Below are 19,481 nucleotides of genomic sequence, written 5' to 3' on the forward strand. Positions count from 1 at the left end.
GAGGAGGAGGAGGAGGAGGAGGAGGAGGAAGAGGAGGAGAGGCTGGCCAGGATTGAGGAGAGGGGAGGGTCAGGGAGAGAAGAGGCAGAGAGTAAGAGAGTAAGAGGGAGAGGAGGGGGCAAACAGCCACTTTTATAGCAAGCCAGTCATAGCTGTATATTTCCAGGTAACTGTGGGGTGGAGCCTAGAAGGAAAGCTCACACTGGTCCCTTTGTTGCTCCTTCCCTTAACAGAAGACCAAGTTTCATTAAGCCATATGGACAATTTGCATGAGGCTGTTTAAAGTACTTGACACTGAGCTGGGAAATCCAGCTATACACAGCTGGTCCTGAATGCCATTTTATCTGTATAAAATCATAATCATTTAGACACCAGTCCTCGGACACTGGGCTGTGAGAACTGAACCTGGGGATCATTATTATCATCTAAACAATCTTAGCATATCTCTTTGCAGCATAACTAGTTTTGCTATTAATCCGAGAAGTTGGTTTTATGGTCTTTTCAGTCTCTGTCTTTCACTGAGTACAAAATCTTTTGTATGCCGTATCAAGGAAATGATCCAGCTGTTTGTCCCTCTCCACTTCTAATACCACCATGAAAATCCCACCAGTTAACCTCCTCTGCACAGGTGAATGTGACCCTCAGAGGCAAGTTACATAGGAGCTTCCGGTTTCTTTAACTCCACTCCAATAAACTTCTCACTGTTGGGTTTGGCTTATTGAACACATCTTGGCCCAGTTCTCAGCTTTTATGTTTCTGAACCCAAGATTGCATCTCCTTTAGCTGAGAAAATACTAAAAGGAAGGGCTGGAGAGATGGCCCAGTTGATAAAGTGCTTGCTGATCAAGCCTGAGGAGCTAAGTTTAATCCTCAGGACCTAGGTAGGCACAGAGGCTCGCCTGCAATCCAAGCACACAGGAGATGGAGCTCAGCTCTTTTGAGCTGACTGACTGGCAAGCTAGCTGACAGAGTATGCTCCAGGTTGAACGGGAGGAAAGCAAAAGAGAGGGAAATAGCCAGAGTCAACCTTGGACCTCTGCATGTGTGTATATACAAGCATGTGCACCTACACACATGCAAATATACATACAAATACTACACATACATACACAGATATGATTTTACAAAGGGAACTGTTACCACATGAATTTGTCATGCTATGACAGGCTGTTCAGAAGTCAGTATCCATTTTTACAAGTCATGTACCATATATCTATGCATAAATAATGATGCACATAACTATGTATGGTTACATACATCTCTCTCTCTCTCTGTATATATGTATTTTTTTCTGTCAGAGATAAGTTGGCTTGCTTCTAGATAGGCATGAGAGCTCGTGTCTATAATCCCAGCTACTGAGGAGGCTAAAGGAGGAAGGTCACAGACCAGACATTTGCCAAGACCCTGCCTCAGATAAAAGTACTTGGGCATGGCTCAGTGGTCCTAGTTCAACCTCCACAAATACACACATACTGGTAATGTCCTTAACAGCTGTTAGAAGATTAAAAAAAAAAAAAAGACTAGAGATGTAAACATGGTTATTATTCTTCAAGGCCTGATTACTTATTTGTTACTTTTTTTCTAAAGATTTTTTATTTTATGTATGTGAGTACACTGTAGCTGTCTTCAGACACACTGGAAGAGGGCATCAGATCCCATTACAGATGGTTGTGAGTCGCCATGTGGATGCTGGGAATTGAACTCAGGACCTTCAGAAGAGCATCTCTCCAGCCCTTATTTGTTACTTTTAAAGATTCTTATTTTTTGACTGGACTTAGAAATAGAAGCTCCATGCCGACTGATTTTTATGTCAGCTTGACACAGCTAGGGTCATCTGGGAAGAAGGAATCTTGATATAGAAAATGCCTCCATGGACTGGAGAGATGGCTCAGCAATTAAGAGCACTGACTGCTTTTCCAGAGGTCCTGAGTTCACTTCCTAGCCATCACATGGTGGCTCACTACCATCTGTAATGGGATCTGATGCCCTTTCCTGGTGTGTCTGAAGACAGCTACAGTGTATTCATATAAATGAAAGANATAAATCTTTAAAAAAGAAAAAGAAAAAGAAAATGAAAATGCCTCCTTAAGATTGGCCTGTGAGGCCAGGAATTGGTGTCACACTCCTTTAATCCCAGCACTTGGGAGGCAAAGGCAGGTGGATTTCTGAGTTCAAGGCCAGCCTGGTCTACGGAGTGAGTTCCAGGACAGCCAGGACTACACAGAGAAACCCTCTCTCGAAAAACAAACAAACAAACAAACAAACAAACAAACAAATTGACCTATGAGGCCAGTGCTGGGAACATTTTCTTGACTAATAATGGTTGATGTGGGAAGCCCACTGTGGGTGCCGCCACCCCTGGCCTGGCGTTCCTGGGTGCTGTAAGAAAGGCTAAGAAAGCCATGAGAGTTTAGTAAGCAGCACCCCTCCATGGCTCTGCTTCAGTTCCAGCCCCCAGTTCCTGCCTTCAGTTTCTGCCTGGACTTTCCTTAGTGCTGGAAGCGTAAGCTGAAATAAACGCGTGCCTCTGTGGTGTTTCCTCATAGCAATAGAAACCCCAGCTAAGGCAAGCTCCCATTGAGGGCTGCCTGCGTCTCTTGGCAGTTTGCTCTTGCTATTTTTCTTTGGATCCCTTTGTTGGCCAAAAATTTGGCATATTTTGCAGTTCCCTTCTTATTTTTCTTACTGTGTAGTTTCTGCAGAACATTGTGCCAGCATTTGAGCTGTAGGACACGTGGGCTAACAATTCCCTCACTCTCGGGAGCTTTAGGCTTGGGCTTCTCAGTTAAAGAGCTTTCTCTTTCTTTTCTTTCTTTCTTTTTTAAAAAAATAACTTATTTATTTTTATTTTGTCTGCATTTTTTTCCCCCTGTGTGTTTGTGTGAGGGTATTAGATCCCCTGATACTGGAGTTACAGACAGTTGTGAGCTGCCACGTGGTACTGGGAATTGGACTTGGGCACTCTGAAAAAAAAAAAAAAAAAAGCAGCCAGTATTCTACAATGTATGGGTAGTGGAATCACCTTTGGAAAGCCTGCAGATTCTACTGCTCTTTTGGTTCACAACTGTGGAGACACAGTGGTATCTTGTCAGTTCAGGAATCAATCAATCAATCAATGTCTCTCTCTCGTCGTTGGTTGTTGTTTTGCTTTGCTTTTTTTTTTTTAAGATTTATTTATTTATTTATATATGTAAATACACTGTAGCTGTCTTCAGACACTCCAGAAGAGGGAGTCAGATCTTGTTACGGATGGTTGTGGGCCACCATGTGGTTGCTGGGATTTGAACTCAGGACCTTCGGAAGAGCAGTCGGGTGCTCTTACCTGCTGAGTCATCTCACCAGCCCTTGCTTTGCTTTAACAAAACTCTAGTTGAGAACACTCAGGTTGGCATCTAAAATTCATCCTTGAACCGGCTTGGCTTCTTTTTTAAAAAATAACTTATTTATTTTTATTTTGTCGGCATTTTTTTTCCCCTGTGTGTTTGTGTGAGGGTATTAGATCCCCTGATACTGGAGTTACAGACAGTTGTGAGCTGCCACATGGTACTCTAGCATTCCTGGGTCTATAATAAGAATGCTTCCCACAGCAGGCACACTCTCGCTGGGTTAAAACAACTTGCTTCATGGAAAAACCTTGTTTGTGGTTCCCATTCGGACCACGTGACCATTCCACTCTTCACCCAGAATATCAGTTGCTACCCCTGTGGCCTTCTCATGGAAAGTACAAAGTTTGCACTCATCACCCATTTCAGTGAGTTTCTGACAACTGGGGGCTGGGAGGCAGATATGCAGTTTTGTCTTGGCATAGAAGAAGAAGAAGAAGAAGAAGAAGAAGAAGAAGAAGAGGAGGAGGAGGAGGAGGAGGAGGAGGAGGAGGAGCTAGACCTGGTTATTAATCATTACTTTGTGAGTTGAATATCATATGTAGACATTAAAAAAAAAAAGACAGGGTTTTACGGTGTAGCACTACCTGACCTGCAACTCAAAGAGACCTTCCTGCCTCTGCCTTCAGTGCTGTCACTAAAGGTGTGCACCATCATATCTGGCTTGATACTTTTTTTTCAATTTATGTAATAAAATTTAAAGTTATATATTGTATATACAATGTAGATATGTATTGTAGAACGGATATCTAGTTATATGGAAGAGAAAACCAGGTCTTCTATACTCTGAGGAAACTGTAGTATATAATGTGAGAGGCCAGAACTGTTTATCTTTCATCCAGCCATCCATCTTCCTGCACAGTTGAGCTATTAAGCAGAACTAATTCTTTATGGAATGACAACAAGGCCTAAGAAAGACATTTCTTGGACTGAACAATATAAGGCAATTGCCTGGCAAACTGCTGAAGGGCAGTGGTCTGGGAAACCATCAACTATAATCTGTCATCCACCCACCCACCCATCCATCAGTCCACCATTCACTCGCCCATCCATCAGAATTATCCATCCATTCATTCTTCTATCCATGTATCCATGAATCTATGCATGCATACCTGTATCCATCCACTGCATATTATTTATCATCTGTCCATCCATCCATCTATCCACCCACCCATTTATCTTCCATCCACCCATCCATCAGTCCATCATCCACTCACCACCTATCCATCAGTATTATCATCCAGTCATCCATTCTCCTATCCATCCATGCATGCATGCATCCATTTATCCATCCATCCACTGTATATTATTTATCATCAACCCACCCTTCCATTTATCATTCATCCATCTATTCATCTGTCATGTATCCATCTACCTATCATCCGTCCATATACTCACCCATCCACCATCAATTATTCATCTATCCATCACCTATCTATCTAAACAATACAGAACAACACCGTGAAATCATAAAGTAATTTAATGTAGTGCAATTCCCAAGTGTGTGTTTAAAGTCCTTAGGAATAACTATTTCTGAAAGCAAAAAGAGTCCTAACCAGAGATATTTCTGTTGTGAATTTGAGATTCTTCTCATTTCTCCTTTCCATGTGGATGAAGTTGCTAAGTGACACGTTTGATTACAAAAGCCTTGCTTTTTCATGCTTTCTTGAGTCTTCTGTCTGTTACTAGTGCACAGTGTAAAACTGTGTGGAATGTTCTTCCTGCACAGTTGAGCTATTAAGCAGAACTAATTCTTTATGGAATGACAACAAGGCCTAAGAAAGGCATCTCTTGGACTGAGCAATATAAGGCAATCGCTTGGCAAACTGCTGAAGGGCAGTGGCCTGGGAAAGACAAAGCAAGGGGATTATTTTTTTCTCTTCCGCTGGAATTCATAGGAGCCACACAAGTTGAACAGCTTTGAGGCTGGTTACTGTGGCTGACTGTGCATCGTTTTGTTTTTCTGTTCTTCTGTATGGTTTCCTGCTTGTTTTTGCCAGCAGAGGGGCCAGGGATAATCACTTGATAAATGCATTAGCGTGTGCCATACACTCTGTGACCACACACTGGCTGCTGGGAGACAGATAATATGAGAGGGGGGAAATCCCACTTGGGGATGCCTTTCAAAGAGAGATCGGATTTTACTGCCACACTAACAGGATTCTATTGGGATCGTGGGAGTGCCATATGGAGACTGATTATGTGCGGTGAGTTTTTTCAGTGCTTTTGTTGATGTTGCTCAGAAATAAAGAGTAGTTGGAAAGATGGAAGGTGAAGCAGTTATTACAGCTCTAGAAGGAAACTCAGAACACCGATGGTAAGGTTACGGCAGTTTAATGATTATACAAGATGTACCTGTAGTTTTCATTAAAAGTGTTTATGTGTGTAGGCATGGTGCGTGTGTGTGTGTGTGTGTGTGTATGTGAGACACACAGAGAGAGAGAGGTGTGTGTGTGTGGGGGGGAGAGAAATAGAAGCCCAAGTTTGATGAAAGAGCTTTCTTCTACTGCTGTTCCACATTATTCATTGGGGCAGGCACTCTCAGTTGAATCTGGAGTTCACTGTTAAGGGCTGGTCTATCTGGCTAGCTTGCTCTGGGTATTTCACCTCTGCCTTCTTAGCACTGATATTACAGATGTGCCACCATGCCCACCTGGCAGTGATGTGGATTCTAGGAATCTGACCTCTCTGGTCTTCAGGATTGATCAGCAAGCACTTTACCTATTGAATCATCACCCCAGTCCATACCTCCCTGTACTTTCCTTAAATGATACTGTGTGTGCGTGGGTGTGTATGTGTGTGTGTGTGTGTGCATGCTAGTGCATGTTCAAGAAGGTCAGAGGACAACTTTGTGGAGCAGGTTTTCTCCTCCCCCCTTCCATGGGTTTCAGGGATGGAACTTGGGTCATCTGGGGTTTGAGTGATTTTGTGCACTGAGCCATCCCGTTGATTTTCTCCCCTCCCTGTGATTTTCTCACTTCCTTCACTTAGTTTTATTGAGTTGTGTGGTTTTTCTTATTCCCAAGTCTTCCCTTAAATTTTAATTAAGACAAACTTTGTCATGGAGTCAGGTTCCTTGGGTTGGTAGTCCTGGGTTCTATAAGAAAGCAGGCTGAGCAAACCAGGGGAAGCAAGGCAGTAAGCAGCACCCCTCCATGGCCTCTGCATCAGCCCCTGCTTCCATGTTCTTGCTCTGTTTGAGTTCCTGTCCTGACTTCCTTTAGTAATGAACAGCAATGTAGACATGTAAGCCAAATAAACCCTTTCCTTCCCAACTTGATTTTGGTCATAGTGTTTCACTGAAGCAGGAGAAACCCTGATTAAACAGGAACAGAAATGCATTTCTGGCCAGCAGGATATATTTTGTTTAATGTATGCTTTTGTTTACAGTATTAAAGAGACAATTTTCATTTTAGCATCTTATGCTCCTCCAGATAATTATTATGTATGCATTATGTTATTTCTTGTATGTAATCTAAAGATAGATGATAGATAGGTCCCTATGTAGACTATTTATAAAGATATAGAATAGATGGGTGAATGGATAGATTCATTGGTCAATAGATGAGTATATTTTAGTGAAGACAGAACTGAAAGAAATTGTATCCTGGGCCATGTTTTGTGTGTTTGCTGTGTATCTTTTAAATGCTTCTAGTGTCTGTTATAAGCTTAAAGAACATCTCTAGTTCTACACTGGAAATGGGGATAATTTCATAAAAGAGGGAAAAGTGGTCGTCAGGACTAAGTTTTTATATCCATCTACTCACTCACCCACCTACCCACCCATTCATCCATCCACCCACCTACCCATTCATCAAACCATGCATCCACCCACCCACCCATGCATCCATCCACCCGCCCATGCATCCACCCACCCATGCATCCACCCATGCATCCATCCATGCATCTATCCTCCATCCATTAGTGTATTCATGTGTACAATTTATGTATAGGTCAGAGAAGAACTTAAAGTCACTTTTCTTCTACCAGATGAGTCCCAGATATCAAACTCAGGTGGTTAGTCTTGAATACAAGCACCTTTACCCATTGAGTTATCTTGCTGGCCCAGGAGTCAGCTTTTAAAATCAGTATGTGGTGGGTATGGTAGTACACACCTTTGATCCTTGAATTTAGGAGGAAGGTGTAAGTGAATCTCTGGGTTCAAGACCAGTCTAGTTTACAGAGCAAATTCCAGGGCAACCAGGGCTACATAGTGAGACCCTGTCTCAAAACAAATGAAAAGAAAAAAATCTGTGTGCTGTTAGCTTGCATAACTTTTTGTGCTTAAAAATATGTGTCAAGAGGCTGGAGATATGGCTCAGTGGTTAAGGGCACTGGCTGCCCTTCCAGAGGATCCTGGAAGGCATCCCACATGGCAGCTCATAACTGTCTGTAGCTTCAGTTCCAGGGGGCGCCAACATCCTTATGTGAACATACATGCAAGCAAAACACCAATGCACATTTTTAAAAAATGTATCAAGGTGCGGTAGAGATGGTGCAGTGGCTAAGAGCATTGGCTGTTCTTCAGAGGACCTGGGTTCAATTCCAGCACTTACATGGCAGCCAGCAACTGTCTATAACTCTGGTCCCAAGGGATCTTTTGGCCTCTATGGCTACTGCATGTATATGGTACACAGATAATGCATTCAGGGCAAACACTCATACACATACAAAAAAACCAAACAAGCCGGGCGTGGTGGCGCACGCCTTTAATCCCAACACTCGGGAGGCAGAGGCAGGCGTATTTCTGAGTTTTGTTTTTCGAGACAGGGTTTCTCTGTGTAGACCTGGCTGTCCTGGAACTCACTCTGTAGACCAGGCTGGCCTCAAATTCAGAAATCCGCCTGTCTCTGCCTCCCGAATGCTGGGATTAAAGGCATGTGCCACCACTGCCCGGCAAATTTTAAAACTTTTAAGAAATTATTTTTAAAAATTTTAAAGAAGAAACTGCCAAAGCCATCTTCCAAAGTGACTACCAATTTATATTCCCACCAGTTTGCTTGGTAATTTCAGTTCTTAGACAAAACTTTGTAATTGCATATGGCTTTTCATTCTGTTTGAGAAAAGGGCTGACCTGGGTCAAAAAAGAAAGTGTGTGTGTGTGTGTTTGTGTTCATGTGTGTGCATATGTTGCATGCATGTGTGTACATGTGTGCATATGTGCATGCATGAGTGTGTGTGCATGAGTGTGCACAAGTGTGTGTGTTCATGTGTGTGTGCATATGTGCATGTGTGAGTGTGTGCATGCATTTGTGTGCATGTGTGCAGATGTCAGTGTGTATAGAGACAGATATTGACTTCAGATATCTTCTTTATCTGTCTCTACCTAATTTGTAGAGACAGAGTTTCACACTGAACCTAGCATTGGTTATTTAGTTTAGACTGGCTGCCTTACAAGCCTCCGGAATCTTGTCTGCTCATCCCACATTAGGGTTACAGGTCTGGGCTGGTAACCATACCTTTTCATAGGATTGCTGGAGATCCAAACTCAGGCCTTAATATTTGCATAGCAAATGCTTTACACACTGAGCCATTTTTCCAGTGTCCCCTACCTCCTACTTCTTATATCTACTCTACAGTATTTTATAACTCTTATTAAATTTGTTCTTTGATGGATATATATTTAAACATATGAATTTAGTTGTATATAAATTTATGTATGTATTTGTTTATATATTTATAAATACATATGTAAATTTTATTTGGTTGCTGTCACCATCACCCTCTCCTGTCTCACTCCACCCCTGTCAAGCCTCCTCCAGAAGTCTTCCCACATCCGTGTCATTTTGTTTTTCTCTGTGGCCCATGGAGTTTAATGGGGTTGGAGCTATCCTTAGAGCCTCCAGGACTCACAACTGAAGACAATGGGGCCCCTCCCCCTGAATTTATCAGTCCAGCAGGGAGGGGTGGCACGCAGTGAGCCCTCTCAGTATATATGCTATGTACTTTATGGTCCCCTGCTCTGTGTCAGTCCAAAGTCCTTTAGACTGGTGACCACATCACAGTCTCCACCCTTTCTCTCAGGTGTCCCATCTGCTGTCCCAGTACGTTCCGTTCTATATGAGTTTGTGTACAGATTCTCACGTTTCTCTGCCCCTGCCTGTGCTAGGACTTATGCATACAGAACCATGGTCCTAAAAGCATTCACTGTGAAAAGATTACACTGACTGTAAGTCATCTTTTCTCATGCCCTCTAAGCATCCAGTTGTCATGAACTGTGAGCTGGCTCCTTCAAGCAGACTTTGGGCGGTGGACAGTTGTTGTATTTAAAGCACTCTGACTTTTGGGTCCATTGAAATCATAGCCTCTGCTTGTTCTTAGGCTCTTTGCATATTTCAGGAGACAGATGTTAGAACAATGACACTTGTTCTTTTGTGGAGTATGCATTGGAAGCTTGCTAGAAGGTAGGAAGTCAGGGGACATTGCTAGCAGAGGCCTCAGAGAGCCTGCTGCATCAGTTCCTTGTGTATCGTTTAAAATAGGTTGAAGATTAAAAGTCCTTTTTAATTTTTTTAACATTTATTTTGTGAGTTGGGAGAACGAGTGTGTGCCCTGGTATATGTGTGGAGGCCAGAAGACACCTTGGAGGAATAGGTTGTCTCCTACTGTGGGGGTTCCGCAGACAGTGCAGCTCACTGAGCTCGGTGGTAAGCACCTTTACCCAGAGAGCTATGTCTCCAGCTTGAGTTTTATGTATTTATTTATTTTAAATGGGTATAATTATAATAACTATCTAGCATAGCAGTCTCTATGAACTAAGTAATATATTCTATGGTACTACATTATAACCCCTTAAGAACTGATTTTATAGAACAGAGCGGTTTGCTCAGAGTTTGTGTGTAGGATCTACCCAAGCTTTATTGTTCTCAGGGAGAAGAGGGGAGACTTCCCTGAGTTTGAGAGAGAGATGGTGCAGTAAGTTAATTCAGTAAGCCTCTTAGATGTCTGCTATGTACTGCTTATTCCTGGCAACAGACAGACAGGAAGATATATTTTCTGAACTAGAAAAATGTATAGTCTTGGGAAGAGACCAGGAACTAAAGAAGTTAAGAAAGTTAGATCAATCTTTAAAAAAAAAAAAAATTACATTTGTGTATGCGTGTGTGTGTGTGTGTGTGTGTGTGTGTGTGTGTGTGTGTGTATGGTAATGTGCATTTGAATGTTGGTTTCTGTGGAGGCCACAAGCTGTTCCTGTAAGATCTCCCGGAGCTGGAGTTACAGGTGGTTATGAGCTGTCCTACCTGTTTGCTTGGAACCAAACTCAGCTCCACTGCAAGAGCAGTACATGCTCTTAACTACTGAGCCATCTCTCCTAACCCCATCTTGCCCAGTCTTAAAGCTATAATAACTTAAACTTATTCCTTGGCTGGTTTACACCTTCTGATCCCTTTGTGTTGTGATTAGACAATTCCCAGATATCTGACTGCTGGGCAGGCTCTGAGTACAAGGGCTTGCTAGGAACTGAGATCTGATGAGGCCCAGTTCTTACTGTGTTTGGTTAGTAAAGCCTGCAGTGTTGGTTTGAAACACCACCGACATAGAAATAAACTAAGTTAATAGGTATAAAACTCAGTGACAGACATCTGAGGTTGTGGGTGTTAGAGAGTCAGAGTTAGAAATCTGAGGAGCTGCTGACAGATTCCCTCAAAGCTGCTCATCGGAGGCTCAAAGATAGTGGGGGCTGGAAACACTGGAAAGCGGCTGCTGGCTGCTACCAGTGTTCCTCTGGGATGAGTGGGTTAGTGGTGATTGGTGTAGTCCTTTCCCACCCTGGACCTGGTGTTCAGTCTGACCTGCAGTGCTAGGACCTGGAGCTAGGACCAGTGCTGACATCTAGGGCTGGGCCTAGAGCTTGGTGCTGACCTACTAGGACCAGCTGTTTATAAACTATGCGTCAACATCCCAACTGATACTAGTGTAAGAACACTTTATATGCACATTTTATCAGCAGCTTTTAAAAGTAACATTTTCTTAGACCAAGAAGAGCCTAAAAATGAATTATTTACAAAATGAATTTAAAAAATGAATTAAAAAATGAATTATTACAAATTATGTATCTGTAATTTTTAATTTAAAAAGAGCTCTTCTCCTCCTCCTCCTCCTTCTCATCCTCCTCCTCTTCTTCCTCCTCCTCTTCATCCTCCCCCTCCTTCAATATAGTCGCTTTTAATATTCTTGGCTGTCCTCAAATTCACAGAGAATCCACCTGCCTCTGCCTACTAAGTGCTGAGATTGAAGGATTGAGCCACCATGCCTAGCTTTTAATATGCAGGAATGTTCTACTGACTTAATATGCAAACTAATGTTGGTCCATCCACTTAATTGGTTGTACATTATTTCCAGCGTACAATCACTTACTTCTATGTTGCTTTCTGATCCAATAAAAGTTCAGGAACTGGTTTCATCTGAGCAACCTTTACGGCCCTGCCTGTAAATCATAGAAAATGATTAAGTGGGCAGATGAAGAGGAAGTCACAAATCAAATAGGCACTTACATTTATTGTGTTTGTGAGGTTGTTTTTGAGAATGGCGCATGTTTTGGGGGACCTTGTGCCCGGGCTGTTTTATAGAGCTCTGGCCTCTTAACAGCACTACTTTAAGGGCTCCTTGTGCGGCTCTTGGCTTGTTTAGCTGGACCGTGAAGGGAGGTCAGGTTTCACGAGGAGGCCATAGGCTTGTAAAGGAGTCCCTTTCTCGCAGAAACAAAGTCCACATCAGGAAGCAAGCTGAGGATATTTAAATTTGTCACTTAAATAAAGAACAGAAAATGTGGGCAACAAAACGATTCCCTCCATCAAGTCTTAGAAGGCTCCAACATACAGTGAAAGGCTTATTTACTTACTCAGCTTTAAACATCATTTAAAAAAAAAATCAGGGCCTGGGACATGGCTCACAGAGCCAGCTCAGTGGTAAAAGTGCTTGTCATGCAGGAATGAGCACCAGAATTCAGATCCCCAGAAACTCAAATCCATGCAGGGTTCGGGCAGCAGCCTGCTTGGAATTCCAACCCTGGGAGGAGGGACTATTCCCCAGGAGTGGCTAGGGAGAGCCAAATGCCTAAGCTCAGGGTTTTGATGGAGAGACCCTGCTTCAGGGACCGAGGTGGGAGAGTGAAGATGATTCCAGATGTCAGCCTCTGGCCTGCAGGTGCATGCGTGGATATATGTGTCCACGCACACGAAAAAATACACACATACATATGTATATGCATCATACACACAAGAAAAAGAGAAAAAGAATAATCAAAATAGAACCAGGCTGGCTTCATGCTTGCAATCCTCCCCGCTCAGTCTGGAGTGTGTGTCACAAGACCCAACCAGTTTTTGTTTTGTTTTATTTTTTTTAAAGATATATGACTAATTAAATAAACTTTAAACTAAGGTAATTTAATTTACATACTTTCCTCTGTAAAGATGAGGTAAAAGCCTCAGCAAATGTCTGTAAACACAAGGTTTTATTTGTTTAGTTTTGCCATGGGGATGGGGTTTGGAAGGCTTGTGCATGCTGGGTAAGTACTCAACCACTGAACTGCAGCATCAGCTCTAAGCAGAGGTTTTAAAGGTATCTCTCTGGTCAGAAACTCAGGGATTTGACACACAGGCTAAGCCAGCTGGAAAGTCAAGTGTATTTGGGCCTGTTCTGAGCAGCGCTACTCAGAGATACGGAACCTCTCATCTTCCATAAAAAAATGTTGAGTAGCTCAGGCTTGCAAGAGAATTCATGTACAGTCTTGCTAACCACGAGGCTTTGGATCTCAGTGCCCACCTCTTAGCTAGCTGAATATTAGGATGACACAGCTATAAGAGTTAAAGAAACTAGACTGTATCCTACCCATAGCATAGGATCTAGCAGCAAACCGTGTGTCAAGCTCTTGTGTCTTAAAAGGCTTGAAACCTGTGCTGTGACATTCTGTACTTCACCTCCCCAGCATTTATGGCAGTTTGAGCTTCCAACTTGAACAGCAATTTAGTTAAATACCCCTGTCTACTCTCAGATTCCTGAGTGCAGCCCTCTTCCCTTTGTCCTTGGCTGGATTGTTGCCACCTGGAGAGCACCAGACACCAGATAAATATTTGTTGAATGAGTTGGTAAACTTAGGAGAGATCACTTTAGTCTAAAAGTTTGCTGAAATGAGTAGGATTAAAATCTGTTTCCAGTTAGAAGTCGGTGAATCTAGCCTGTTATTGTATAATTCAGAGCCAGTCCTCATGGCTTGAGAGTGGATAGATGAGTCATGTAGTCATGTGAACAGTAGGGTTGATGTTAATGTGTGATTCGTGGAAATTGGCTCCTTTGCATTATAATTTTGCAGAATATCTTTAAGAGCAGAGATACACTTTGGGGGGGGCAGGGTGGGAGTGGGTTTTATATTCAAACCCAAAAGTGTATAAAAATGGGTTTTATATTCAAACCATAGCAGTGTGTGGAAAGCTTTATAGCCTGGGTCCTGACTAAGTGGGGCATTCTTTCTTAGCATATATGAGACCCTGGGTTCAGTGCCCAGAGACGTTATACGTGCTGTTATATATTTTAAAACGACTGCTTTATTTGAGTTTGGTTTTGAAGTAACTGATGTCAAGTTGGATCTCTCACCTCCACCAATTAGCCTGTTTACTGTACCCAGTCAAGAACACTTAAACATATATATTGGGCATTAACAATTTCATCCTTTTCTTATACTGAACCAAGGATACATACATTCCATCTGTTCAGTAATTAAACTAACCAAAACTTATTTACTTTTTGCTTTGAGACAGGGTCTCACTATGTAACGCTGGCTGGCCCAGAACTTATCATGTCGACCAGGCTAGCCTTGAGCTCACAGAGATCTGCCTGCCTCTGTCTCCCCGGCACTGGGATTAAAGACAGTATTTATTTTTTAAAGTGTGCATATGTGGAGGGTGTATGTGTGCGGGTGCCTCAGAGGCCTGAGATGTTGGCAGTTAGGAGCCACTGGTATGGGTGCTGGGAAATGAACTAAGCGTCTCGATGGTGTATTGTGCTTTTAACCACTGAGTGCGATGATGCTTTCTGACAGCATTTTTATGTGTGTGTGTGATACGTGTGTAGCTTTGGATGGCAGGTTGAGTTGTGGAGGCCCTTAACAGATGAAGCCAATGGGAGTTAAACCCTGCGTCGGGCGTGGAACATATTTGTAAAGGGAATTACCAGTTACTTTTCTCATCACCATGATGAAATGCCTGACAAACGCAACTCAAAAAAGAAAGGGTTTGACTCGCAGTCGTGGGTAGTCTATGACGTCAGGAATCAGGGCAGCAGAAGTGTGAGGGAGATGCTGGTCACCCTGCATCCGCAGCCAAGAATCGGAGGCGCTTGCTGGGGCTCATGTCTCTTGCTGCTTTTCAGGACCCCAGCTAGAGACATCTTCCTGTTCCAGGCTGGGACTGCCGGCACAGACGGCTGGAGCCAGCTTGGCATGTGCTCTCTAGGGATCAGCTCAAGCCTGCACAGCAGACACTGGACCAGCTGTCTCCCGCCCCCGCTTCCCAGGTCTTTAGTAGGTGAATAGCAGTGGCGGTCTGCCGGTCAGTCTAGAATCCATGAGTTTGTAGATAAGTGTTCGAGTGTAACCATCAGAAGGAGAAGTTGGGAGCAGCAAGATGGCTTAGTGGGTCAAGGTGCTCGCTGCCAGGCCTGAGTTCCTGAGTTTATCTCAGGACCTACATGGTGGAAGGAAAAAACCACTTCCCACTAGTTTCCCTGTGACCATCATATTCATGCTGTGGCACATGTGTAACCCCCACCCAATACACACAGAATAAATAGAAGGAGTTGTTTTGTTTTGTTTTTTAAAGGAAAATGTGTATTGGTATTTAGAGTTTGATGTTCTTGGATAGTAGTTCTAGAACTTTTAGTCTTACTCTTTATACTTTTAAAACTTTTATTATTATGATTATTATTATTATTATTATTTTTATTTTATTTTTTTTTTTTGGTTTTTTCGAGACAGGGTTTCTCTGTATAGCCCTGGCTGTCCTGGAACTCACTTTGTAGACCAGGCTGGCCTTAAACTCAGAAATCCGCCTGCCTCTGCCTCCCAAGTGCTGGGATTAAAGGCATGCACCACTACTGCCCGGCTCTTTTAAAACTTTTATGTCACATATCTTTTTGTTTGGTTGGTTTAATTTGGTTTGGTTTGAACTCACAAAGATCCACCTGCTTCTGCCTCCCGAGTGCTGGGACTAAAGGCATGTTGCATCATGGACAACACTTAAATCTATTACTAATTCCTAGTAATAATTAAACTGGCTGATTTAATTATTAGACCTTCATTATTTTAAATATGAAAACATTGTTCCATTACTTATTAATGCAAATAACACATCAATATAATTTCTTTCCAAAGATAGAAATAAATAAAAGGAATATTATTATTAGTTTTGCTTTTTAAAAACTTTTATTTTTATTTCTACATTTATGTGTGTTTGCCCACATGTATGTTTGTGCTCTGTGTGCATGCAGTACTGGAGGAGACCTGAAGAAGGCGTAAGGTCTTCTGAAATTGGAGTTAAGTCCACTGTGGCTCACAACCATCCATAATGAGATCAGATGCCCTCTTCTGGGGTGTCTGAAGACAGCTGCAGTGTACATACATATAATAAATAAATCTTAAAAAAAAAAGGGAAGAAAGAAAAAGAAAAGAAAGAAACAAAGTAAGTCTGGGCTGGTGAGATGGCTCAGCAGGTAAGAGCACTGACTGCTCTTCCGAAGGTCCCCAGTTCAAATCCCAGCAACCACATGGTGGCTCACAACCATCCATAACGAAATCTGATGCCCTCTTCTGGAGTGTCTGAAGACAGCTACAGTATACATACATATAATAATAAATAAATTTTTTTTTTTAAAGAAAGAACGTAAATCCTTCTGATAATATTTTGACTACTATAGCCCTCTAAAGACCAGTAGTTGTCTACAGAAATAAGAGTTGAGCTCAAGGCAGGATTTGGCCGCCTTCTGCCCTTTTGCCCTTTCCAATCTCATGGAGTCTAAGCCTCTTCCTATTTTCTTTCTAATTTCTATTGATTAACTGTGAAGGCATTTTGAACTGGAGTCTCAGGATGGGAGTTAGTCCATCCTCAGGGTCCTGTCTTTGTGTCTTGGAAGGCTTAGCTGAGGGGAAGGTCACTCCGCTCCTGATGTCTGGACTCCTTCACCATGCAGAGCTGTAGCCACCGGGGAAGGCTCCGTGGAGGCCTGCGTAGCCTGCGTAGGTTGCGTAGTCTGCGTAGCCTACGTAGCCTGCGTAGTATAGGAACGAAGAATCAGCTCTAGAAACATCAACACTTCAAGATTTATCTCAGCTTTGGAAATTCATGAGCTCAAACCAGCCTTCACCTTTCTCTACCTCTTGCTCCTCACCCACACTGCTGTCCCGTCTTCCCCTGAGCATTCAGGATTCTGGTTCTCCGTTTCTCTTTAAACTCCACTGGGCTTGGGAGACTCCTCTTTTTGGTTCATCCTGAGGCATTGCTGGCTTCATCTTCAATATCTATAACATTTTTCCTGTTCATTCACATCCCGTGAACACAGGCTGCCGTCCTTTTCCTCTGTGCTTGTGTTGTGCTGTCCCTCTTGCCTCAAAATTGTATGTTTTTCCACTTTGGAATCCAATGGCGTTTTCAAAAGACAGTCCACAGAGATAGTTTTAATCTGGATAGTTTCTCTTTATTATATTTTGAAAAAATAATTTATTTTCAATTACATGTGTGTTTGTGTGTGTGTGTGTGTGTGTGTGTGTGTTCACATGCGAGTGATATGTATGTGTGCTATAGTTAGACTTACAAGAAGTTGTGAGCCGGGCGTAGTGGCGCATGCCTTTAATCCCAGCACTCGGGAGGCAGAGGCAGGCGGATTTCTGAGTTCGAGACCAGCCTGGTCTACCAAGTGAGTTCCAGGACAGCCAGGGTTATACAGAGAAACCCTGTCTCGAAAAACCAAACAAACAACAAAAAGAAGAAGAAGAAGAAGAAGAAGAAGAAGAAGAAGAAGAAGAAGAAGAAGAAGAAGAAGAAGAAGAAGAAGAAGAAGAAGAANGAAGAAGAAGAAGAAGAAGAAGAAGAAGAAGAAGAAGAAGAAGAAGAAGAAGAAGAAGAAGAAGAAGAAGAAGAAGAAGAAGAAGAAGAAGAAGAAGTTGTGAACTGCCTGGTGAGGGTTCCAGGAATCAAACTCTGCAAGAGCAGTACTTGCTCTTAACTTCTGAGCCATCTCTCCAGCCCTAGTTTGTCTTTAGTTTCCCTTCCCTCCAATATGCAGTAGAATCAGGTTTGTACTGTACTGTTGAGTGTGTAATTACATACTATTTTGGATAATTATTTTTCTTTCAGTTATTTCTTTATGTTTTCTCTTTAATAGTTTCCTGAGACTACATTTGGAGTTTTAAAGTTCTAGGAAAAACAGACTCCCCGATTTTGTGCCCCTTTCCTGTTTTTTGCAAATCATTCATTAAATCATCTTTGTACACTTAAATTAGATTGGTATGAGTGGGCGTTCAGACCTGGTAAACTGTGATGCATAATGTTATTTCTGAATGTGTTTCTGAGTGCTTATTCTAAAATTGTCCAATTTCGTGCTAGCTATCTCTGCATTTGAGGTCCATCCAGTGTCTACTGAAGCCCATGAAGGAGGAGTTGCTAGATTTTCATGCAAGATTTCATCAACTCCCCCTGCAGTCATAACATGGGAATTTAATAGAACAGCCCTGCCTATAACCATGGACAGGTAAATGCAGCGTTTCCTTTTGGAGGTGACACACAATAGATGAGGACTTCATGGGGCAGGGGGGTGGGGGTCGGGAGGGGGTGGGAGGATGGGGGGATGCGGGAGGGGGCGTTGGGGTAGGGGGTGGGGCAGGAGGAACCATCGGAGGCGAAAGACATGGTGGAGTTCCTTTTCATTTAGGGTGGCAATAATTGATTTCCTAAGACATTTCTAACTTGGGTAAAGAATCCCATCATTATGACTGGAGAGATGGATCAGTGATTCAGAGCACTAGCTTCTCTTGCAGAGGGTCTGGGTTCAGTTCCTAGCACCCACAGTAAAGCTCACAATGACCCCTTAACTCTAATTTCAAGGGGCTTGGTACTTCTGATCAACTCCCAGCAGGGCAGACATATGGTACATGAATACATGCTCACATACATGCACGTTCATAGAAAATAGACATTAAAGTGTGATTCCTGCCTGCTCTGAAGTACACAAAAGTCATTTGTTTTAATGGTAGAACACTAAGATGGGGGGGGGGCGATTTCAAAGAATTTTATTAAAGGAAAAGAAAACTTTTAATTCAAGAATACCTTATGGCTGGAGAGATGGCTCAGTGGTTAAGAGCAGTGACTGTACTCCCAGAGGTCCTGAGTTCAATTCCCAGCAACCACATGGTGGCTCACAACCATCTATAATGGGATCTGATGCCCTCTTCTGGTGTGTCTGAAGACAGTGACAGTGTACTCATATAAATAAAATAAATCTTTAAAAAAAAAAAAAAAGAATACCTTAAATCTTTTTTTGTTTGTTTTTGTTTTTGAGACACAAGTATTTTCTGTGTAGCGCTGGCTCTCCTGGAACTTGCTCTATAGACCAGGCTGGCCTAGAACTCAGATTCATCTGCCTCAGTCTCCCTAGTGCTGAAATTAAAGGTGTGTGCCACCACTGCCCGGCCAGCCATTTATCAGTTTTGTATTGAACTCAAACAACATTTACTAATCTTAAGGTCAAGCAGCCTAACGCAGTGCAGTCCAAAGATACTCTCATTTGATACTTACATGCTGCTAAATTGTTGTATTTTTTTTCTTAATTAGGCCATTATGTTTCATACAGAAATCTTTATATATTCAGTAAAAACACTGCATTTCATACCACACTGTGGTTTTGAATCTGAGCCTGGCTGTCTCATAGCATTCAGTGGTGCCGTGTGTGGCAGCTAGTATGTCCAGCGCGATGTGCGCGTGTGTCGTGTTCAGAAGTGAAGTCACATGCCGCTGCACAGGTCGGCTCACCAGGAGCAGCTCACGGCATGTTTCATATTGAATTGACTTTTATTGTTGCACATGAGGACATGTTTTGCTTTAACCAGTTTTT

The 19,481-nt window shown here is 42.5% G+C and overlaps 1 protein-coding gene across 1 annotated transcript in view; it reads left to right on the plus strand.

The window, feature by feature from the left end:
* Positions 1-19,481, plus strand: part of Prtg (protogenin) — a 101,514-nt gene that overhangs the window by 16,594 nt on the left and 65,439 nt on the right. Inside the window, exon 3 of the mRNA XM_021207134.1 lies at positions 17,978-18,122. Coding sequence (XP_021062793.1) covers positions 17,978-18,122 — 145 coding nt within the window. The remainder of the gene's footprint in view (positions 1-17,977; positions 18,123-19,481) is intronic.

Source organism: Mus pahari, chromosome 10, assembly GCF_900095145.1.
Source record: "Mus pahari chromosome 10, PAHARI_EIJ_v1.1, whole genome shotgun sequence".
NCBI lineage: Eukaryota > Metazoa > Chordata > Mammalia > Rodentia > Muridae > Mus > Mus pahari.